The 24,849-nt window shown below is 34.4% G+C and overlaps 1 protein-coding gene across 5 annotated transcripts in view; it reads left to right on the top strand.

Annotated features, from left to right (window-relative positions):
- Positions 1–24,849, top strand: part of IMMP2L (inner mitochondrial membrane peptidase subunit 2) — a 444,206-nt gene that overhangs the window by 330,604 nt on the left and 88,753 nt on the right. For 4 of the 5 annotated variants that reach the window (XM_071549991.1, XM_071549992.1, XM_071549993.1 and 1 more), the window contains exon 5: positions 6,912–7,014. In XM_071549991.1, coding sequence (XP_071406092.1) covers positions 6,912–7,014 — 103 coding nt within the window. Of the gene's footprint in view, positions 1–6,911; positions 7,015–14,424; positions 14,500–24,849 lie in introns of those variants that run through there. The other variant, XM_071549995.1, reaches the window with a different exon arrangement.

The following is a 24,849-nucleotide window of genomic DNA, read 5'->3' as shown; positions in this document are numbered from 1 at the left end:
TATTTTGTTTAGAATGACATGCTTTGTGAGAAATTATCTAATTAATGAACCAGAGCTGCAAACATCTTCTGTTCTTTCCATAACAAATTTCTATTTATTCTGAGCACTGCTGAGTCATAGGAACCTGCACTGTTGCACTTCAGTAGGAAAGCTTTAGCTGGGAAAAAGGAGACCACATTTACAGTTCAGCATCTTGCTGGCTTTAATGCCTTGCTTATTTATTCATAAAGGGAGTGGTTTTGTAACGATAATTCAGTTTCAAATGAGGAAACCAGTAAATTAGTATTCATTTTTCTTGAGACTTCAAAATCTTTCATTGCAAAATGTAAAACAGGACTTACATAATCAAAAAATTTCCCTAATTATAAGTAGAGGCAATTGCTGCCTCCATAATGGCTACTCCTAATCTCACTGATTGGGAGTCCCTTGTTTCAGATTCTGTCATTTTTGTCATTCTGGCGTGTCTTCTTTTGGGAGTTCCCTTCTCAATATATCAGATCTGGCAATACTTATGAAGCAATATCCCAAGCATGAGGGCCCCTCCAGCACTTTCAAAGTTCTGAGTTTGGATGCACTTTTTGAAGTCAGGCCTCTCAAAAACTCTGAGGCAATAGTTAATAGTTGCACACAATGGGAGAGTATTCCCTAACTTATTGACTTACTCTCAGTACTATACTGGTCTTCAGAAAAGAAATATTTAATTGTTTCATACACATAATCCTGCCTTTATGTCTCTATGTCTTTATGTATGTGTAAAGGAAGAGTTAAAATGCAGACACAGATGGCCTTATGTGTGTGTTGGAAGTGGAAAAGGAGATTTTTTAGAAGCTGGAAGGTGTTTAGTGTCATGTGAAAGATTCCCTGCAGTGATACTAATAAAACTTACATGTTATATTACAGTGAGGTTCATGTTTTGGGAACTGGGTGTCACTTTAAATTGAATATCTATTTTTTTCATTCCATGAATTTGATGAAGATGAATGTATGTGAAAAAATTCCACATTATGGTGGGTTGACCCTGGCTGGATGCCAACTGCCTACCAGTGTTGCTCTATCATTGTCCTCCTCAGCTGCACAGGGGAGAGAAAATAGAAAAATTGGCTCGTGGGTCAGGATAAGGACAGGGAGAGATCACTCAGCAGTTACTGTCACAGACTCCACTTGGGGAAATTAGTATATTTTATTACCAATCAAAGCAGGGTAGGATAATGAGAAATGAATTCTATAAAACACCTTTTCCTCACCTTTGCCTACGTCCTGTCCTCAACTTTACTTTTTATTTTCTCTCCTTCCTCCCCCTCAGAGGCACAGGGAGATGTGGAAAAGGGGCTGTGATCAGCTCATCACATGTTTCTGCTGCTCCTTCATCCACAGGGAGAGGACTCCTCCCACTCTTCTCCTTCCTCATCTGATGAGAGACAGTCCTCCATTAACTTTTTCAGTATGAGTCCTTCCCACACTTTGCAGATTTTCAGTAACTGCTCCAGTGTAAGTCCCTTCCAGGGGGTGCAGTCCTTCTGGAGAAGAGTAGTCCATGGTGTGTCCTCTGTGGGGTCACAAGTCCTGCCAGAAAACCTACTCCTCTCTTCATGTGTCTATAGGTCCTGCCATGAGCCTCCTCCAGAGCAGGCTTCCCACAGGGTCACAGCCTCCTTCAAGCAACTATTTGCTCCAGCATGAGGCTCCTCGAACTGCAGGTGGATGTCTGCACCCAAATCATCCTCCATGAGCTCCAGGAGCACAGCTGCTTCACCATGGTCTGCACCACAGCCTGTAGGGGAGTCTCAGCTCTGGTGCCTGGAGCACCTCCTGCCCCTCCATCTGCACTGACCCTGCCGTCTGCAGAGCTGTTATGTATATTCTCACCTTTTTGCTTGAAATTGCTGTTGTACAGCAACTTTTCCCCTTCTTAAATCTATTATCCCGGAGGCATTATCACTATCGCTGATGGGGTTGGCCTTGACCAACAGTGGATCCATCCTGGATGCCATCAGGCATTGGCTGCACTGGGCATGGGGAAGCTTCTACGAGCTCCTCACAGAAGCCACCCCTTTAACCTCACTGCTGCCAAAACCTGGCCATGCAAAATCAATAAATATGTACAGCAATTCATGTTGCTTGAAGTAAGTTGTTCTTAAGTATTATAGGGACTACATATTTTACAAAATAGGGGGTTTGAGGGTTTTTTATCTGCTGTGCAAACAGGATATTAGGTACAGGCTCTGTTTGCTCATGACACCCAAAGGTTTGCAGATTGCTGAGACCTGATTTCTCAAGGTCAAATCAAACTGAAGGCAATCGTTCCTCATCCAACTTAACTGAGCCAAGTTGTTTGCTTTGGCACTGCTGCTGCATCCTAAAAAAGCAGATATTTTCTTACTTGTGGGCAGGTGGTTAGAATACCATATAGAGATCATTTTTGACTGTCAAGACAAATTATTTCTCAGCCAAGGATAGCTATAAGTACATCTGTTAACTATTAAATTGTGGAGAAAAAAACTTTGCAAAGGTTCAAAATGTACCTCATATGTAAGTAAAAAGTAAATCAGAATTTCAACCAACTTCTGTAAAAATGTCTAAAAAGAAAAAAGCAATTCCTTTACATTCTGAAGAAGAAAATTACTGCGCCTCTGGTAGACCAATGAGAGTTCAGCTACAGTTTAAGCAACAGTTGCATAGGTGATTACTAATGTGCAAAGACTTCAGTAAAATCTGAAATTTTTTTTTTGGTCATACCAGTATGATTTTTAACATATGCTTGAATACTAAATATCAAAGTCTGTGTATTTTAACTTTTTTTGTCTGCCATATTTCTAAAACAAGTCTTTCCAATGGAAAGAATGGGAGGTGTTCAACTATCTTAATTTTTTTCTTCAAAGAGTAAATTTAAGAAAAAATACTCTTTATTAGTAGAGGCTTTACGAAGTTTAAGTGATTGAACAGTAATTATAATTCATGCTAATGAACTAGATATGAAATTAACAAATACTAAGTTAATTATTACTTACAGCGATTGTTCTCCTAAGAATTCATTTAAACTTCTTCTAAGTTTAATTAAAAACTTCATGTGTGAGAGCTAACAGGTCATGAGCTAACAGTCAGTCAGATAAATGAGTCTAAGGATGCTCCACTAAGAAAGAAAGACAGTGTGTGCATTGCTTTCCATATGTATGTTGCATAATTGACTGCATTTCCTTTCTAGGAAGGACCTCTCACAAGGAGTTACTGTAAAATTATTGATGAGCTAATTGTGCTTTAAATTGATATTTGACTTGAGGATTTTAGGTTTTGTAGTTGTTGTTGGAGAGTGCTAGAAGCATTCCAGTCTTTTTTTACTTTATATTGGATTAATTTTTCACAGATCATTACACTTAAAACTGTTATTTTTTTTACGTAGTCCTAAATCTCTAAAGTGGATGGCAACACTTCTTTACAGAAATGATATTGAACAATTCATGTTAGTAACTTGGCCTTATAGGATTGCACAAAAAGATGGAAAATAGTTTTGTTCCAGCATGTCTAGCTAAAATGGTTAGCTAGTGAAATGAACGAATACTGTTCGATCAAAAGCTTTACTCCAAATGTAGCACAGACATTGATCTCTTTCTTGTAATTTAGGCCAGAGATTATTTTGGCAGGATTTGTGTGAGAGAGGGACAGTGTTACTGATTAATTTTATTAAACATTTTTGTTCTTTCTATAGGAAAGGAAACTGCAACTTAGTGGGTTTTTCGTTCTTAAAAAAAAAATAGTCTTTGCAACAGTAATTAAAAGTAACCTGCTGTCAGAACCATATATGGCTTTCTAAACCCCATAGTTTGGTTTACTTGCACAAATTGTTTATTGTTCTATTGTGAAATAATTCAACAATGAAATTATCTCAAAAATTAAAACCAATATCAAGTAACACATGATCAAGTTTACTGTAGCATGAGCTTATTGCTCCATTCTATTATTAATTCACGAAGTGAAAATCTCAAGTAAAAATTTGTTTTCAAATTTCATGGTGTTCCACAAGAAAGTGTTTGCAGGAGCATTGCTAAAGAGGAAACAAATCCCTAGATAACTGCCCTGAGCAAATACTAGAGTGACATGTTTTAGGAAAATAGATTTTCTTGCCTCTCTTTTGTTCACAGGTATGCAGGTAGTTAATTTTTATGATATATCTTTAATTTTTTTTCTATTGAACCTACAGGGGGAAAAATATTATGATTTATATAACCCATACAGGAAATGACAGAGACTTTACGTTTAACTGTTGAGTTTACAGAGGGATTTATCAATGCAGTATCATTCCTGTCTACTAAAGTAGATAATTAGAGCTGCTGTTTCTGTTTTTTATCATTTCTTTTTTCTCCCCTATTCCCTTAATACATTTATTAACTTCATCAATTTTCATTCTATTTCCTCTAAGTAAAAACCACCTGTATACAATCATGTGCCTCTTTTCGGTATGAGAATATGTAGACAATGCCTCTTAAATCACTGTAAGAGACTTTATTTTTTACATAATTGTAGTAATTTTTTCTGGTTTATGGTGAGTTATTTCAAGAACAGAAAAGAAATATGTATTTACTATGTTGTAGAAATAATAAAAATAACCAACAATAATTACTGCACTCTGTAATCTTTTACCTTTTTTGCCTTGGACCTTAAAGAACACACCACACACATATGTTAAGCCTTCCTATTTTCCCAAGGTCTCTGAAAACCTCTGCAGGACCTTCTCATGCAGACCAAATTTTTTTTTCCAATTTTCTTTCTAAATACTTATTGCACACCCACTTTTTCCCCCCTCCCTGTTAGTGATTCCCTAATCATAACACAGGATGAGATTATTTGTGGATAGGAGATTGTGTCTGATCTGAGGTGGAATCACCAACTGGCATTTGCCATATTATTTTCCTGATATTTTGGAGGTAATCATGTCAGCAGAATTAATGTTCAAATCCTTTCACCTTTCTGATTAAAATTCAGTCTTGTGCATGAAGTGCATAAAGGTATCCAGCTCTATCTTATGTATTCAGGGGGATGAATAGAAGAGAAAATTAAATATTTTTTTGAGCTATTGTTTGCCTTTATCACTGATAGAAGATACCTGTTTAATAATTTTCAGAAGTGTCTAGTCAAACAGAATAGAATTAATGGACAATTCTTAACCTATATCTTAAAGGATTATTCTAGTAAAATATATGATACTTTATAAAAGAAACTATCAATGAGATAAAGCATGGAATCTCAAAATATAATTTTGTTATCCAAATTCTATACCATATTACCACCAAAAAAAGAAAAAGGATTTGCATAGTGATAGCTTTTAGTATAATTAAATTATTATAGCACTACTCTTTCTGTTTCAGTAATAAGGTATTTACCAGCTCAGGATAGTTTTACATTTTTATTTTGAATGGTTAGGAATTTAGTCTTGAATAATGTGTAATATGAAACTTTTCTGGAAAAAATGATGTCTTTTTTTTCTGCAAAAGGGCTATTATTTTTTCAGTTTCAAATGAAAGTACAGGAAGAATTTCCATTAGAATATAGTAGTGGCATACTCCTTTTTTTAGCTGTCAGAAGAAAAAGCTATTTGAAAAAGCATTGGTCAGGTTTTGTGACCTGCAAAGTAAGTAATTGTCATTTTTACTTGACTAATATAGTCAAACATAGTTAATAAAATTGACTTTTGAGAAGTCCTTGTTCATTTAATATTTCATGGCCTCCAGGTTATTAATTAGCTGTTCTTATGACATATTCACCTTCCTCCCCAAGGGAAACAAACCTCACAAAACGATTTTTTTTCATTTTGACTTGTGAACATTCCTGATGAGTGCAGTTGCACAGTTCAGCTGAATCTCCCGGTAAAGGTGATTTTCTCTCTCCAGTTGATTTTTCTTTAGAGTGTGCTCCTTCTGCCTCCTGCTCTGAGGGCATATCTTCCAGAGAGCGAAAAGTGATGAGCAGCTGGAGGCAACAAGCCAGATCAAAACTCTGTTTCTGTCTATGGACAGACTTGTTTACTCAAAACAAAATGAGAGGCAGCACTATTCGTAGTCCCATCTGTAAAGGCTTCATCCTGGTAATAATTCAATGTGCGTGACAATTGCCGGCTGTGGTTAAGCTAGAACTTCCTTCCATGAATGTTTGCAGAATAACAGGTCTCATCTGAAAGAAAAAAAAAAACTGTGTGGTAGAAGATAGACTGGCATTATGAAAATGACAGCTACTTGAGGAACTAAGTACAGGAATTTTGCATACTCTGTCATTTTTGTAATATTGGGACATGCTGAGGTAGTATGGTTTTCTGTGGAGAATGGCTCAAATCATGAATGTAATTTTTTTCCTCACTTGACCTTCTCTTAGAGATTTCCTTGAAGTTTATCCTGTTTAGCTTGTTACAGGTGAAGAAATCCTACCCCCAGGATAAAATGATTGCAGGAATCTAAGCTCTGATTCTGAGGCCAGTTCAGATACACCAGATTATTTTTGATGAGTACCTAATGCTACCGCAGAGGAAAAGAGTTCTCAATACAATATCTTTATGTGACTGCAACATATGTTCACTGGTATTTACCTGCGATAAAATCTGACAGTTCAAAATTTCATTACTACAGAAATGGAAGTAATAATCCCTTAATTATATCTAACTGAAAAGTCTCTTCTTCCTTTGTTGGGATATGATTTCTGATAACATAGTAAACAGGCCCTGATAATGCAACTAGCTCATAAAAAATTGTATTTTGTGTTGAGTAACACTTCTGAAATCTAAAGGATTTCATCATGGGTTACTTTAAGCAGGTATTGAACATTATGCAAGGTCAAATTCCAAACCCATAAATATGGGAATTTTCCTAACAAAACATTGATTTTTTAAAAATTATTTTTAACTAACCACTTTTTTCAATTCTCTTTAGAACCATTGGATACAAAAAGAAGTATGTGAAAGTTCCACATGGTCATATTTGGGTGGAAGGGGATCACCATGGACACAGCTTTGACAGCAATGCTTTTGGTCCTGTAAGTCAATTCTCTGTATGTCACTTACACTTTGCAACTGAACAGCTGTGTATGTCTCTTGGGTCATTTGTGAAAAACAACAAATACGAATTTATAGTACTTTTATAACTTTTATAAGAGTTATTAGACTTTAAAAAATATCTTGGTCAGTGGATATTGAGTTTGCTCTTAGCTATTATAAAAAGAATAAATAATTCTTTTAAATCCCCCCCATGGAAGGAGAAGTAGAGATTTTATATTTGGATGGATGTACTGGAACAGTATCCAGAGGGCGAGCCAGCTCTCTATAGCTGACAGATGCTCCCTGAGGAAATGCTGCCAGCTGATGTAATTTGGAATGGTTCCCTCCTGGGAGCTTGGTCTTGCTTTAGCACCAGTGCTGGGATAAAGAATTAGGAAACCATAACTGTGCTTACCAAGTGTTCACTGGTAAATTGGTCTGTGCAGAATAGTACAGATATTTCAAAGCTTTAAAAAAAATTACATCTTCTTTGCATGGGATCATTTTCATATTGAATGAAAAGAAAATGCCACCTGCAAAATCTCGTTCTTGACTGGTATGTGTGCATCTCTTCATCAGGAAGACAATAAATGCTTTCTCTGCACTTCAGTTTTGGTTCGATTTTGGTTTTGTTACACTTTGTGTAGATTCCTCTTCTTGTTTTAACTTAATCTGGCATACAGGAAATAGTTGCATAAGCTGTGTGTCCTGCTGTGGAAATACAAATCCTTTTAGCCCTATACCACATATAAGTTTTTGATGTGTCTTTAAGAAAGAATATTCTTCTAATATTATTTAAAACCCACCATTTATCACAGGGAAGCTGTCAATGCTGGACTTTTCTACCCTTATTTATTTCATGTCTTTTTCGTACAAAAATTACCACATTGACTCTAACTGAATTCATGACAACAAGGACATTATGAGTTAGTCTGGCTTCTGGAAGTTCAGCCCAATTATTAACTTGAAATTATTTGTTCTCAGGAAAAAATGCAAAATAGGTTTGGAGCATATGATATCAATGCCACTCTGGTTTTTTGCTTGTATTTCTTCCTGGTTTTAATTATTATTTCCCTTCTACTGTTTTCTAAGGTTTCTAACATCTAGTTTTAGAGGGTTTTTTCCTGCAGGGTCTAATTCAGTCTTTCCTGTACAGGTATCTCTTCCCTTGCTTAGTAGGCTTTTCTCTGTCACTCTTTGTTCCCAGGGTAAATCTTAGTCATAAAGCCACCAGTCTTCTTTTCACTTACAAATATATTGCCAGACTCAGAGCATAAAGAAACTTTAGCAGCTGAACATTGGTTTCAGATTTACAGCAGCTCACAGAGAAATTCACAAAAAGTAAAATCCTAAAGGTAAACACCATGCAGTTTTTATGCAAGATACTGTGTTGGGGGAAATCTAAATACCCTCGAATTTTTACTTCACTAATGTTTATAAATATTAGTAAACCATCTTCACTAGGCTCACATTAGTCATCAGTTGTTAGATAACATCAGACAGTATGTCGTTTGCTTACAGCAATGACACCATTTGAGAGCTAGTAGTAGAGTTTCTTACAAAGAATTCTTTATATTTCTGCAGAAAGAATGACCTTTGTATTGCTTTGATGAATACATTATGGGCAAGTCAGCTGTAAATAGGTATTTTCCTCTGAAATTAAATTAGAACAACAATTGTTTGCTGCAGGCAGAAGAGGCAGAAGAGATCACAGGGCTGGAAACTAGCTTCAGAATAATGAAATATAGAAAATTTTCATCCGTAGAAAAAAATGAAAAAGCATATTTAGAAGGAAATGCTGCATTCTAGGTTCTTTTCCATTCTACACATGTAAGATTTTAGGTTACTGGGACATTTTCAACCCTTCTGTCTGTGGTACTCTGGAGATCACTTGCATAAATGAATTAAAATATTAAAATCACTCTCTCCAAGCCATTCTGAAGGTATGTTCTTAAAAAAATTTTCTATCATAAGACTGAGGCAATCATAAGGAACAGAGCACAATGGTAAGACATGAACATGTTTTTTTCTCACTTTGTTGTATATAGGTCACTTAGAGATAAGATTAAACATTGTGTATGTCCCAGTTCTAACTTTCAAAACTAGATATGTTTTCTTTGATCAAAAAATTCACTAAAATAGTGAGGATTTAAGTGGATTATGTTGTAGGCTATATTTTGTTTCAATTTTCATGTGATTTTATAGTACAAAGACATTTATAGTTTAGATAGGCTCAGTAATGTTTTGCAGATGAGCTTAATGAGTTACATGGGGCATAAAAGGAAATTATGGAAAAACAGATTGAGAACAGATGTTAGAATAATTTTTTCTCTTGGACAATAACACTAGATGTATTTGCCTAATGGGTTAGGTTGGTAAAGCAAAAATCCTGATACCAATCAAGTCCTAAATTAAATGCACCTTTGGAGACTATATGAATTTGTATACTGTAAAATGTGGGCAGTTTAAATTATATTTTTTAGTTCATAAAAGTGTTATAAATTGTGTTATTGCATGGGTTTATAGGATTAAAATTAGATTTTTTACAGAATAGACATATATTTTCCTGAAGTGTGTAAACAGAATGAAAGAGTATTAACTAAGACTTGTAAAGGTTTAATGTTTCCTTTCTGCTTTGTCATGCCTTTGAATGAAATTAATACCTTAACTGATATAACAAAAATAACAGGGCATCTATGGGTGGTGCTTAATTAGAAATGCTTTTAACTCTCTATATGATCAAAACTTAAATATTAAAACCTTTCCAGATCATTGGACTGGATTAATTAGTTCATAGCTATTGTACGTAGTCTTTAGGAAAAAAATGCCTTGTGTCATACTGAATGGCAACTGTTATATAATACTATTGCTGTGACACTGATGTGTTTCAACTTTGGAAACACGTCACCCATTCATAACACCAACAATAGCTGTTCTGAATAGAAGCCAGTAAATACTCAGAGAACTTACATATTTTTGCTGTTATTTAAAGGGGATAAAAAATTACATCTTTCTGTACTTTTTTTCAATTACCTGGACTAGAATAGAGATTTGTATTAAATTGACCATTGCTTGTTTCAAATTCTGAATGAAGTTAAGCTTTTATGATATTAGCTTGGCATTCCATAGTATTTGGCATAATAAAGGAATGTGATAATTACTAATTTATATAATTAAGATAATAATTTAAAACTTTCTTCTTTTTGTTTTTAGTTTGGGTAATTTTCCTGTTTTAGTGGGCCTTTTTGCTATGAAGTTATAGTTCAACAGCATAGGAAATATAAATAATGTGCCCAGCAATGGTTCTGCTTTCTGAGATCAGAAATGCAGGAGACATTATAAAGAACTGATGAAGTATTAAACTCCTCTACTGCAATTTTAAAGGGCTAACATTATGTCAGATCATTTATTGTCTTTGCTGGCACAGTCAGTAAAATACTGGCATAAAAGTAAAGTGACAACTTATATTCTGTGTCTGATATTCTGGCTAAATCAAGGGAAAAGGCATTACAAACTGTACTTTCTTTAGATTAAATGTTTAGAGCTGTCATCCAGCAGTGCAGAGATAGTTATGCAACCAACATGTAGGGGTATATAAGAAACAGTTATTTATAATTGCATACAATAATTGATATATTCCTATATGCACACACATGTAGTAAAAAGCACCCTCATAATTTAAAAAAAAGGCACAGCCAATTTTATCTTATGGAGATTTCTTTGGTAAATATAATACTCTTATTAGTACGTTTATATGTTTCGAAATGTCTTCAAGCTGGGGATATGAAAGAGACTTACAAGAGCTTGAAGTCAATGGCAGTCCTTCAGCTGTCTTGCAAAAACCTGAACAAAAGCTCATTAAAGTCAATGAGAGATTTCTATTTGCTTTAATGGCTTTGGATAAGGCTCTTTATGAGTTAAGCTTCAAAATCCAACACAAAGGCAAAAAAAGGCTATTATTCTCTTTATCTTCCTGGGAAACCTGAGACACAGGTAAGTTGAGTAACTTGTCAAAAAACATATTTTTGACTTAGCCAGGTCACTATCCTAGTCCTTTTAATAAAAATAAGTCTATCTTTAATGTTTTTTTACTAAAAATGAAATCCCATTGAACCTGACATTTCTTTATTTACAGAAGTTTTACATTCATAAGGTTTAAATGTAAATTGCTTTTAGCCAGCATTACTATAGAGGCCATTTTTATGATTATCTATATAATCAATTCTGCGCAGTAAATACAGGCAAGAAAATATCTGAAAAACATTTCTGTCTGTTTAATTATGTTTTCTTTCAGCAGCACAAACCTGTGCACTGTGGATAGAAAACTCTATAAACTAAGGTGACACTCAACTGAATATGCTGAATATGTTAGTTATTCCAATTCACTCTTCAAATCCTATCATAATCTCTTTCACCTATAAGGTACAAATGCTTTACCTATTAAACCTCAATGAGCAAATTCACTTAGTAGTAGAATGTGTCCTCGTATAATGATTTTTTTAGACTGATCTAGTATTTCTCTCTGGAACTACTGTTAGTGAATGCAAGTAGCCAAAACCAGAAATAATTAAAAGTTCATTAGACAGTAATTTGCACTTAAATATGATACTTCTACTGAAGTGCAGTGATGGTGTTGGTAAAGGAAATATTTGAACTGAGAGGTCTGCAGCTTATGAGAGTAGCTCTGCTTCATATGCTCTGTCAACTTCTAAGGGAGGTTCAGAGGAAAGTTGCAGGAAGATGTGGATCTTTTTCTGTGGTTCTGAATTACTTACATAAGAGCAAACAAAGAATGTCACATGTCCTAAAAGTGCACATCATTTTGGTGATGATCTTGCCATCTGTTGAAGCTTTCATATATTAACTCTAAAGTAGTGCAAGAATTGTGTATCTCGCTGAAATGGAGCAGCCTCCAAGACAAAAGCTGGGGAGAATTTAACAACTCACAACAGTGTGCTGAAGAGCACCACGTTAAATTGCACCCTAAGGCATATAGGTAGGGCACACTTCCCACGCAGAATTCTGCCAGGCCTCAAAATACCTGCTGACCCTGTTTGTGTCCTCATATTCCAACCAACCATTTGAAGAGTCTTAAGACAACTAGTTTCAATAGCAGTGTCCCAAACCTATTTTTCTTGGTTTAGACGAATGTTAGGAGGAGATAGTCAAGCATTGCAATAAAAAAGTGTCATTTTAGCAAGAAAACACTTATCTATGCTTACACTCATGAAGTTAACGTAGGCAAAGAAAATGGTGCTGACAAAGGCTGGGAATGGCCTACTGGGGACTTGTCTGCATGAATTTGCTACTTGATGTTGCAGGTTCTTCTGTATTCTTTTTACTACCACTGCCACCAGTACTTGCATCTTTACTCCACTGTATAAATGTAGTCCTGGAGAGTAGCATGATTCTTAGGGGTCAGTGACATTTCTCCTTTTGGGTATTAAAGAAGAAATGGAGCTTAGTTTAAACAGGATGTATAATGTAAATATGCAGTCAATGCCACCCTGTAATATTTATCTCTGGCCACTGGCAGAAATGAAATAGGTAAAATTGTTTACAATCAGAAAAAAGACTTTGCATATGGAGCATGAAGTTACCAGTAGTAAATGGCATGCACGCACAGCTTGAACTTGTAAAAATCTATGACGAATAAAACGGATAGGACATTATGTGTTATGACTGATGATAAATAAACCTCGAAGGGTAAATATGCTTGTCCCTTTTGAGAGAATATTATATGTGAGATGAAAATGGGATGGTGGCTTGTCTATGGCACATGACAATTCACTTCAGGAGCTGCTGAAGGGGAGCCTTGATAATAAGATTGTGTGGCCTGGCTGTCCATTAAATTATCCTGACTAACTGAATTTGCAGTATAGGAAATAAAAAGTCCCCTATAGCTGTCCTAGTTTTTTTGAAAAGTAAAATATTTAGCCTGACTCAAAGCCAATGCATAAAGATTAATCTTTCAAACAGCCTGGCTATCAACATGTAGCTAAAAGTTCTCAATAAATGCTACTCTATTTCTTAGCAATGGAAGTTTGCTTTTTGTCTTAGCTATGTCAATCTTTATTTAAAGCATTCCAGATAATTTTCTCTATTAGTGTAATTGTAAGTGTAACGCATTTAGCATTGAGAAATCATCATTCATTCTGTTTATGTAATAAATTCACATTTTATGTAATAAATTCAAGCACAATGAATTATTAAAGCAAGTATTTAGTATTTCTGAATGCAAGTACTTTTAAAGAATTTTTCAGCCACATTGGAAAGAATGGTAGTCTGACCCAGCAACATCTGTTTTTGACATCACTTATATTGAAATAAACTAGGAAAGAAATGTTGAAACAGTATTAGATCAACTTAATGAAACATTACAAGACTTCAGAGAGCTGTCAGATTTATGACATCATTTTTAATTAATTAATTTGAACAGCTCTACATTCAAATATCATTGGGTGAACCTTGTATACGTCTTTATCATTTTCCCTACAATTCTATTTCTTTCAAGTTGCAGTTTGAAATACCCTCATATTCAACAGTCACTGCAGGATTTCTAGTATTATATTGTCTATATAGAATGAAATAAATTACTTGTTTTAATTGAAATGAGGCATAAAAGAATATTTGCTGACTTCTCTATGGTTTAACTCTATAAGGAATTTTGATTCATACTGGTATTCATATGAAGACTTGCCATGGATAAAAATCCATTTAATGTATTCATTTCTCTATATTTTTACTTCCTTGGACATAGATTATTCTCCAAGGTCAGTCACTGATTACTAAAATAAAGTCTAAATTTTAGTTTGCAGAGTTATAGGTAATTATTATCTGAGTGATTTAATTTTTGGATAAGATAAATGCTTTGGTGTAATATGTAGTCATCTCATTGAAGGTCCCAATCCTAAGATAAGACTATTTTACTGTAGCATCTTGTTTACATAATTGCATATCATATTGGGAGGTTAAAAATGTGTATTTATATGGCAAGGAATATGCAGACCAATGAGTATGTATTTATTTACAATTATATGTTTAGTTAATTTAGGAGCAAAACATTATTGAAACATGATGAGTAACATTAATAGAAATACCAATACTTCTATAAGTGATTTGAGGGAAGTGATTTTTTCCATGTACTTGGTGCATGTGCAGTCAGGACTTCTGTGCTTTGGAGATTCCCTGCACAAGAGTTGCCATGACTTAAGGAATCTCGCCCCATGAAAGGCCCCTATAATGGAGATGTAGCAAACGATGCAGGGTTTCAACAGGGAAAGCTGCAAGGACAGCTGGCAGGGGAAGACTCTTCTCAGAGATTCAGAGTCGTAGGATGAGAGACAACAGGCACAGCACTGGAAATTCTGAATAGATATTTAGGTATTTAAAGTTATATTTTTGATTAGGGGGAAGACATGCATTGATTGCTGAGAAAATCTGGAAGATCTTCAATCTTGGACATAGTAAAAATTCTGACTGGGCAAAGCCCCGAGCAACCTGAGTTAGCTCTGCTCTGAGTAGGAGGTTGGACAGGAGGACCTCCAGAAGTCCCTCCCTACCTATGTTTCTGTATGTATAAGAAAACAATTTTTATTTAATCAGTAAACTGTTCTATTTAGGACATAGGACAGTAAACTGACAAAAGTTATGTGTTAACACTGATGGAAAAACATTTATCAGGAGTGGGAAAATGGTAAATTTATTTACTCTGGTAATACTTTCCTATTGCTGCAGTCTCTCAGAGGATTATCAAGGGCATCAAGTTGCATTTCAGACTGTGCAAATGTTTTTTGCAAATCCTTATTTGTATACCCTCCGTTCTAACAGGAATAGTTTGGGAAATATGCTAAGTTGCATGGATTTTCCTAACTTGGCCAAATTAAAAATTCAGCCTAAAAAAATATGAAAAATTTTCCTCAAATCCTGTTTGTTGTTGTTGTTGGGGTTTTTTGAACAGTACTTCAAACTTTATAGGTGTGTTATGGGCCAAATAAAAATAATTAATTTGAGCTAGATCACTGGGATCCTGATCTTGTGAAAATCTGTGTATATATAATTTTATGTCTACAAGTTCTTCTTAATAAAGTCAAGGGACTGCATGATTCAGCCTGCTTCTTTTGTTTGTGTTGTTTCTTTTCTCTTTGTCTCATTTTGAAAGACTTAGTGAATGAAACACCCCAGTTTAAACTGAATAATTTTGCTAATTCTGATGTTGACAGCTATTTAAGTAATATATCAATTCTTTTGATATTCAGAACATTTGTTATTAAATAATTGAATTCCTGATTGTTATCCAAACCATCAAAGCATTTTCTAAATGTATGGAGTTTTGAAAAAAAACCAAAAACAACAATAATGGACTTTTTTTTTAAGACTTCAAACTATAAAAGTATAGAGATAGTTTTCCAGTGAACATAATCACAGTTTCTCTTGCTAGAGAGACTTTCAAATTGATAGCAGAATTTTAGTTATTTGCTCTTTCTGTCACTGCAGGAGAGACAAGTAAGAATAATTCTTGAGCAGTAATTCCCATAGAATGTTCCATTTGGTGAGAAAAATAATGCCTACTAACAGATGAATAAATAAGTTTGCAAAACAAATCATAAAATGTAATCCTCTTCCCTGATTGCTAATTGAGATAATATTACTTAATTAAAGTTGGGTATAGTTACTTTAATTTACTTGCTCTGAGGATTTGGGCACTGAAGATTAGCTTTTATTAGGATTTTAAATTTTATGTAGGTTTCAATTAAGAGCTACTGCAAGTCATTGTCAGATTCAGGAATCAGCACAGTTTTAATTCTTCTCTTGTCAACCTTGACATTTAGTAGAGGGTTGTGTATAATAGGAAAACTGGTATTAGCAGCATGAAATAGCAATAACTCCATTCATCCTGCATAGCTGATATATACTGCTTCCTCTTTCACTTACACTTATGCTCCATTTACGTAGCTATTATGTATGTCCTGATGAAATTGTTGAAAATTTGTTTAATTGCATTTGATGCAGAACAGAAATCTTCCATCAGATGACCAAGAGCTTTCTATGGTCATAAGAACAAATTCCATGTAAACCTTTGATTGTAAACCTTGATACATAACAATGCCTGGAAGCTGCCCCATCTGTAACTCAATATCACATTTTCTAATTGCAAAATGGCATTTCCCCCCCCCCGGATATTGATCCCAGTGTGATTTTCATGAATACTGTCCTGAAATATATATTTATTAGAGCTTATACTAATGCTATCTCTTCTTCCTTGCAATATATCTTCTTGAAGCTGGGAGACAAGATGAGAAGGTTTAGAAAATGTTAACTTGTAAGCCTAATATTTGTGAGATTTGTGAGAACTTGATGAAATGAGGGGAGAAGGAAACCAAGGTCGTAGTTAACCTGATGTGATGATAAGGTCTGATTTTTTTTTAATCAAAGATAAATCTGAAGGTGATGAACAGTTTTCACTTCAAAGCATGGATCATGATCAGTAATGGATCAATAATCCAAAAGAATGAGGGGGAAATAAAGGAAAAAGCTACTATTCCACAAAATAACACTTCCCCTTCTGATGGAAGTCATGCAATTTTAATAACAAAAATATGTACAGCATCAGCAAAAGCAGTAAGAAACTAAAAAAAGTCTTTAAGTATTCTGCAATGGTAAAATGAGTTATCAGGTATTTGCTGCAAGAGTCACTCCATTGTGTTTCTTAAGAGCATAGAAAATGGTCCCCACAATAGTTGCTTTTCAGCCATTGGATTAATGTATGTGAAGTCCTGTGTATGCAATATTGCACATTGTTAGAGCTTAATAAAAACTTTAGTCAACGTTGCCAGAGTTCTTTTTTGCAGAATATAGCTTAGACTTGGTACACGACCAAAATAGGAAAGCAAAGAGCAACAGACCTTCCCAATTTTACTTTTGGATCACATTAGCAGCACTCAGGTTTTTTGTGCTTTAGCCAGTCAAAAATTTTAAAGCCAAAAGCTCAGCTTCCTTCCACTAAAAAAGACATAAGAGAAAATTTAAAAATCTTATCTTTCTAGCAGTTTAAAATTTTTAAATCTGTATTATGCTGATCATATTCACATATTTGCATATTATACAAATTAAAATTGAGATTTCATTTGAAAGCTTTTAAAAACCAGGACTGGTATAATTTATATGCCAAAGTAACAGATTCTGGTCTACTCTGTAACAGATGTAAAACTGGTGTCCAACATTGAATTTTGGCCATATACACGCTATAGCTACTGAAAGCCAGGGGAAGTCTATGACCAGAACAAGGTGTAATACACTGAAAAAGAAGAGCAATCAGAAGAAGTAACTATCTACAAAATTCTCTATGACTGTTCCTTGGCAGGTTATGGCTCCATCTATTGCAATGACTATCTTTACATCTTGGGAGCTTTGGCAGGTAGAAAGAGTACACTGGCTGATGTTTTTTACAATTTTAGCGTTTGAACTATGTCTTTAAAAAAAAAATAATAAAGTTACTGTCTTCATAATTTATATTTGCTTTTAGGTGCTTTTCTGTGGTTTTTATGGAAGGTGGCCTTATTTCACATCTGTGTTTTAGACTGAAGTTTCAGGAAATGCGGCAGACTGAAGTCATGCACTCAAAAGGAAGAAATTGATAGTGGGATATTTATCTTCCCTGGTTTGCCTTCAGAGTTATCTCCTGGCACTTTTTACATGAATTAATTTGAGAGTAACAAAAACTAAGAAGGTATTTGGATTGCTTCAGCAGTAAACTAGCAACAGAACCATGTCATTTCAATTTATCACTTGTCTTTAAGTGTGTGAAATCTTAGTTCATCACATTGCAAAAGATTGCTTATATCTAGAAAAAAGCTGCAGACTTCAGAGAGAGGGAAAAAAAATTGTCAACTGCCAGATGAGCCTTCACACCACCTGAAGAAGAACAGCGTAGTAACCTTAGTTTTACCCCTCTTACTATGTCTCAAGTTATTAGGGTTTTATCCATCAAAAAGAGCTCTGGCCCAAACAGCACATTGGGCCTTTGAAATTATAACCTGAGACACAAACTCTGTGGAAGCAAACTTAACTTCTACAGCTGGCTTTTATCCTACTAACTTAAATCTGTGTTTCTTGGTGCATGGAAGAAATCTACCATATTCTCAGGGTTACACATGAAAAGAACAAACCCACTTACCTTACTCAATGAGGTTTGTACAAAGATTTTCAAAATGAGGAAGAAATTTTTAAAAATTTTAAAAAATAATTTTAAAAAATGAAAATTTGATTATTTTCCTGTGAGAGGTTCTACAGAAGCAGAAAAGTTGAGGTAGGCTAGACAGATGATACGTTATAAAGTAATCGTTAGACAAATAGCAAATTATCATAGAGTGCTGTTACCTCCAAGTAAGTCCAGTTATATCTCTTGTTTGTAAGCTCAGAAACATATAGATACAATTTCTTCCAGTATTGCAAATCTGAAGTTCTGCCTTTCTTATCAAAATAGCTCAGGTTAGAGAAGACATATTGTTTTTACAGAATCCAAGCTTTAAAGTGAATGATTGATCTATTGAATATCTGTCTTGATTTATTATGCATAATTAAAGAACTAGCACGCTTCATCTAAAAAACCCTAGTGAACAAAATCTTCCAACTCAATAATAAATATCTATATAAAATGAACTTATTAAACAGCAACAGTATAAATCTATATTTCAAATTGTATTTCTTTTTCAACAGGACTTAATAATATGCTTCCTTCTATAGCATGCAATTGTTCCATTATTGATCATTATGATCTTGTGCTTTTGATAGTGTCTTGCTTCAGAAACCAAGATGAATGATTCAAATCTAGCAATAATATAACACCTTTAGGCTCATCAAAGCATTGATACATTGAATAAAAATGAGGTTTGATTATTCTTCAGAGACTTTTTCCTTGCCAGAACTGCTAGGTACTTTTTCTGAAAAGAAAACTATAAGCTAGGGAGAAATAGTTCTGTTTACCAGAAATAGAAGTAATGCCAGATACCAGTGATATCTGGAAAAGATTCAATTGTCTAGGGAATAAAAACATTAAGTTTATTCTTCTTTCAGAATGCCACTTTAAAGCCTTTATTCTTAGCTCTCTAGAGAAAGTCCCAAATGACATTTAAATGCATATATTTTTAAATGAGATTCATAAGAGACTAAATCTATCAGTTCTTTATGGAAAAAAACCCAAAGAATAGAGAGATACATCTTATGGGTTTTGAAATAAAAAATTAAATTATGTCTTTAAAATGGATTTGTGCCACCTTTCTGGAAATTAATTAAAACTTTTCATAGAGTAAGTGTTACCTAGCATTAATGACAGGTAGCTGTAAATTTCATGTCTTCTCTGCAACCACAGGAAAACTCAGCATTTGTTTTTCTTTAAATTTGGAACAGGGCAAAATATACCTCATCTTTTCATTGTCTTGAAATTTTAGTCAAAGTGCAAATTAAGCTCCGGTGTTGTGTGCTTTTAGTGACAGTGTACTAGTGGCATGAGGCAATCTCTTATAGAATATTGCATTCATTTTTATGTCCTATATAGATATAAGATTCATTCCACTCTTAAAGATAAGGTCTGGGGTATTTGCTTTATTACATAAGCCAGGAAAAAACCCCAACAAACCTTTTGTAAGCTAGAATGGGTTTATCTTGTGCCTGGTTTGTATACCTGTATGTTAAAGTGTTAAAAACTTGGGAAAAGTCTTGTCTCTGTGGGTCCAACTGGTAGTTTTGCCAGAGGCCAGTGAAGTCAGAACTTCAGCCCCCAGCAGGTTTTTCCCACTGATGCTGTGCTGCAGACTTATGGCACCACAGACTGTCCCCAGCGAAGAACGGCACGCAGCTCTCCCTGCCGTGCCTTCCTCCAGCCCCTGCCACGCTCCATCTGCCCAGGGCTGGCAGAGTCTGCAGAGAGAGATCATATCTTTGTCACACAATCACACACCAGAAGAATCTTGTCCCTTTTTCATATTTAAAGATTTGTTCTGTCATTCTCTTGTTGTTTTGTGGCACATAAATGCTAAATATACAGATGAAGAATTAATCTTTCCATTTGTACAGTAAGAATCTTTCCTTCAAACTACTATAGCCAGAGGTAGCACTTAGCCAGTGAGAAACATCTCCTGGTACCTAGAGCTAATTCTAAAACTCATAATTGATCTCATATTTTTACTGTAAGAAAAAGGATTGCATATGACAAGTTGAACACCCCCCTTTCAGTTGTATATGAGACAAGTGTTTGTAGTTTCTGAACTGTTGGTTGTAATTCACAACCTCTGTGTATCGTAAGCTAAAAAACAGTCGGCAAATTGCAAATACATTTGCAGTTGGTTTAGTTGATGATAGGTACATTTGAAGCATGAAACAATAAAGTCTCTTGGGGTTCTGAGTAATTAACCAGAAATACATTTAGTATGGCACTACTAATCCGGTTATATAAGGGGAAAAACAATTGCTAATAGTAACAACTTTTAATAGGCTACCTGAATAAAAATCACAGAGAGCCTCCCAGGCTAAATGCTTTTCTTATTAAGCTTTTATTTATTTTTTATTATATTTAAAATGTTTATTTGTCATTATTAAGGAAAATCCTTTTTTTTTTCCAGTTTGATTATGCCTTTTTGTTATGTTTTCACTACTAATTCTGTCCTATCGCTATTCACTTTTTCACACTTAGTCACAGACTGAGATAAGGCTTATAGAATTGTTTGGTGTTAAGCACAAAAATGGCTTTCAGACTATGTGCAAATCTCAGCTAGTTTGATATCTTACTCATCCTCCTTTTTTTTTTTTAATAAGCTGTATGAATACTCATTGCCACATTATTTCCTGATCATCTGAGCAACCCTAGATACATTTGAAAGGATTTTCTCTCATGATGGGTCTCTTGAAAGGCATTTCATCTGTCATGCAGCACCCTTTGTTAGTTCACAGTGGAAGACATTACAGATTTCTGTTTACATGTATAAAACAGAAAAGAGTTTGCTTTCCTATAATACCTTCTCTACTTCAAGGTATTTCAAAGCACTTGAAAAAACATCCTGACTGAGTTCAATGCTACTGCAGTCTGTGAGTAGGCAGTTGCAGCAGTCCTTCAGGACTGCATATTTAGTAACAGCATAAAGCCAGACATTTCAGATAGTATAATGGTAGAAGGTATGTTAAAAGGATTGTGAAAATGCGTGCAAGGGATTTCATAGTGGGAAAACAAGCAAACTGACAAAACCATCAAAAATCAAATGAGAGGCATAGCATGTTTTAAAACATTCTCATATATAAAAGATTTAAAAGATTATATGATTGCAAGATGTTTCATGCTGAAGATATTTTCTTTTTTAAAGAATCCCTGCCTTCTGAACTGAGTTCATATAAAACTTTCAAGGATACCAAAAATATAGAACTAGCATCATGTTGTGCTCTTAGCCATATCTACAGAGAAAACAAAGAAAAGCACTGCAGATACTGAATTATTTTCCATTGCTAAATGTAGCAATTCCCGTATGCTCTAGAGAGTATAAACTCTCTATAAACTGTCTATAAACTCCATATAGATTTGGCATTGCTAATGTATGTTCTATACTCTTTTTTTTTTGGGGGGATGAAACTTGTCAACTGTCAAATTAGCACCTTTTCTCCACGTTAATCTTGAAGTGAATATATGGGTCTCTCTCTCTATATATAATGATTTCGCTCTTGGTTGTTTTGACACATTTATCAAATTCCTGGTGTTCACTTTCAAGTGCAGGCAACAGACTGTCCTAAGGCAGGCACTGTGGTCAGTAGTGCATTTGAAATGTGTATGTGCTATTCTCATCGTAGAGGAGGAAATACTGATAAACTAAAAATGCTTCAGAAGGTCTTATCTAAAGCTCATAATATGTTATTTCAAAAAATTGTTGTGCAAAAAGATTTTTTAAATAATGGAGGGGTAAGGTAAGATGTGTATTTAAATCTGTAAATTGTAAAAAGACACATAATAAGGAGTCTAACTTTCAGTAATGCTGCATATTTGATTCTTTCTATTCATGAGTCTTCCAAAGAAAATCATGACATTTACTGAAGTCTGGTGAAATTTGAACCTGGCTTATTCTCAAGGCCTGCATTTATTTAAAAAAAAAAAAAAAAGAGTAACCAACTTTTCAGTTTTCTCTCTCCCATGTTTTGTTTCCCTCCCTTTCCTTTTTTCTCTCTCTCTTTTTTTTCCTCAGTAACAAAAGAAATTTCTTTTGTACAATGAACTTCATGCATTGCTGAAATGGAAACACAGAGAGTTTTTAGTCACATATCCTTAACCACAGAAAGAAAGGGAACTCAGTTTTCTGTCTCTTGAGGAACACTTATTCATTCTAATGGGAGTAGCAATTCTCAGACCTTGCGATTAAGAATTCACTTTGGGCTGTTAGAAGTTTGGAGGGCTTGCAAGCTAACTTTCAAATACTGCCTATGGTTCTCAGTTTATGCCACTGCATTCTAAGAATCATTTTTATTTTGGCATTACATCACTACTTTGCCTTACGGATATTTATATTACTTTTTAATTTCCCCTTTATTGTATCACTTACATTTGATTCCCTGAGTGTTTTATTCTCCAATGTGAGTCAGTCAGTGAGATGTTCAGAACAGTGTGTACATTCATACATCTGCTAAAGCTTCAAACACTTTGGGCACTCTGTAGGAATTAAGAAAATATGTTTTCTAAAATGATGAAACATGACATTAATATAGAAAATGTCACTCACTCATTGTATTTTGGCAGATAAATATTATTTGCCAAGGCAGAGTTCAATGCTTAATAATACATTGTTCTTGTCAGTACTGTTTAAAGTGCACATGATTCATACTAACCTTTATCTTAACTGATAGTGAAAATAGGTACTTAGCATTTTCTGAATCCAAATCTCAGTTCAGATGTTTAGTACACTTCCTGCAATGGAAAGGAATATTCTGCCTTTTCCAGAGATTTATTTATAGAAGTAGCATAGAAGAAGTTTATGCTGCCAGTGCTGCAGTTTTACAAGATCTGCTGAACTCTATTTAACAATGCGCAGTATGATATTGCAGGATTTACATATATTGGAAAATGTTTTGTATCGAAATTCAGTTTGGAATTAAAAAGTATATTTCCTAGGAGAATGCAAATAAGAGGCATTGTTGCTTGGTAAAAATATTAAGAAGCTTTTGCAAAAAAATCTGTTCTTGGGAGACATGTAGTCACAACATTTCAGTAAAATATCAAATTTCTAACTTTTTGTTTAATCTTCTAAAATTTTTAGAAGAAATATTTTATAACTGTTTTAAATTTTATTGAAGTATTGTTAATTTACATCTATTTTGCTATTAATATCAGAATAAGAATGTTTTGATAGAAATTTTACCTAGGTCTGTGTGAATACCTTTGGAGAATTTTTTGAGATTTGTCCTAACTCAATGAAGTTTGCAAAAGTTTGCAGATAATGAATTTTGTTCTGATTTACTTTCACCTTTCAATAATAAGAAGTTATAAGGGAGAAGTGTCCATTTCAATTATCTTCTCCATTCTGTTTAGCAAACTTTTAAACATTCCTCTTCTTACACAAATAATGGATGTGAGGGAATGGCTTAAAGTTGCATCAGGTGAAGTTCAGGCTTGATATTAGGAAATAGCTCTTCACTAGGAGTGTGGTCAGTTGCTGCAACATGCTCCCCAAAGAACTGGTCATCGCCTCAAGCCTATAGGTGTTCAAGTGTTTGGAGAGTGTTCTTGGTTTATCTGGTTTAACTTTCAGGTGACCCTGTGGGGACTCAGGAGTTTCATTCAGTGTTCCTTATGGGTCCTCTCCAAATTAGAATGTTCTATGATTCTACAGTTACTTTTCTTATAGAGGGAATTTTTGTACATGATCTAATCTTATTGCTACCATTCCTGCAGTAAAAGAATTACAAAGGTAAAGAAGTTGTTGTATCTTAGATTGTAAGTTTTCAAGTGTTTTGAATAGTTATATGTAGATATTAAAAGAAATTAAGCCCTTCAGAAAGGTAAGCTTATATGTGACTTTTGCTATTAACTGCTGAAAATGAATGTATCCAGTTTCAAGTATAGGTATGTATGTTGATATTTTTCAGGGAATCAGACATTGCTGTGATGTATTTTTAAGACTGACACACCAGGCCTGTTTTAAACTTTAAAATAAAATGTTATTAAATTCATTCATTAACAGCACATTTCATGCTAATTAAGTTCATTTTACATGTTATTAAGAATCCGCAATAAGTATACAAAACTGTTAGTGTTTATACTTACACTTATGTAGTGGGCTTGTCTTCCTTCTTCACCATCTTTCCTTCTTGTGCTTGATGTTTTTATGCTATTTAGAGGTTGCATCTGTCAGTATTTAAGAAGCACTTGGAGAATTTTCTGAATAACATTCTTTAGCTTTTGATCAGGCAATTGGACTAGATGCTTGTTGTAGGTCCTTCCAACTGAAATAGACTATTCTATTCTACTTTAATATAATTGCAATCTTAATTTTAATTCAGGTGGTATTTCACAGCATTAAATTATGTCAAGTAAATATTAAGACTAGTTTTAATAATACTTTCTCTATGCAATTGTTCTTAAATGCAATTTAATCACTTTTTGTCTTCCTTCCATTATGCTTGTCTTATTTTTGATTTTGCAACTCATCTTCCTTGTATATTCAGCAAGTTGTCTGTTTGTAGTCCTTTACTCTCATTTTGTTCTGTATAGCATCACTTGGGTATCTCCTGTGTCTGATGTCCACTGTTTGCAATTTTAGTAGTCATGTTGCCATTTTCTCGAGTCCTGTCAGTGGTCATGAGAG

The sequence above is a fragment of the Pithys albifrons genome, chromosome 3 (assembly GCF_047495875.1).
Source record: "Pithys albifrons albifrons isolate INPA30051 chromosome 3, PitAlb_v1, whole genome shotgun sequence".
NCBI lineage: Eukaryota > Metazoa > Chordata > Aves > Passeriformes > Thamnophilidae > Pithys > Pithys albifrons.
This window is presented reverse-complemented; position numbering and strand designations above follow the sequence as displayed.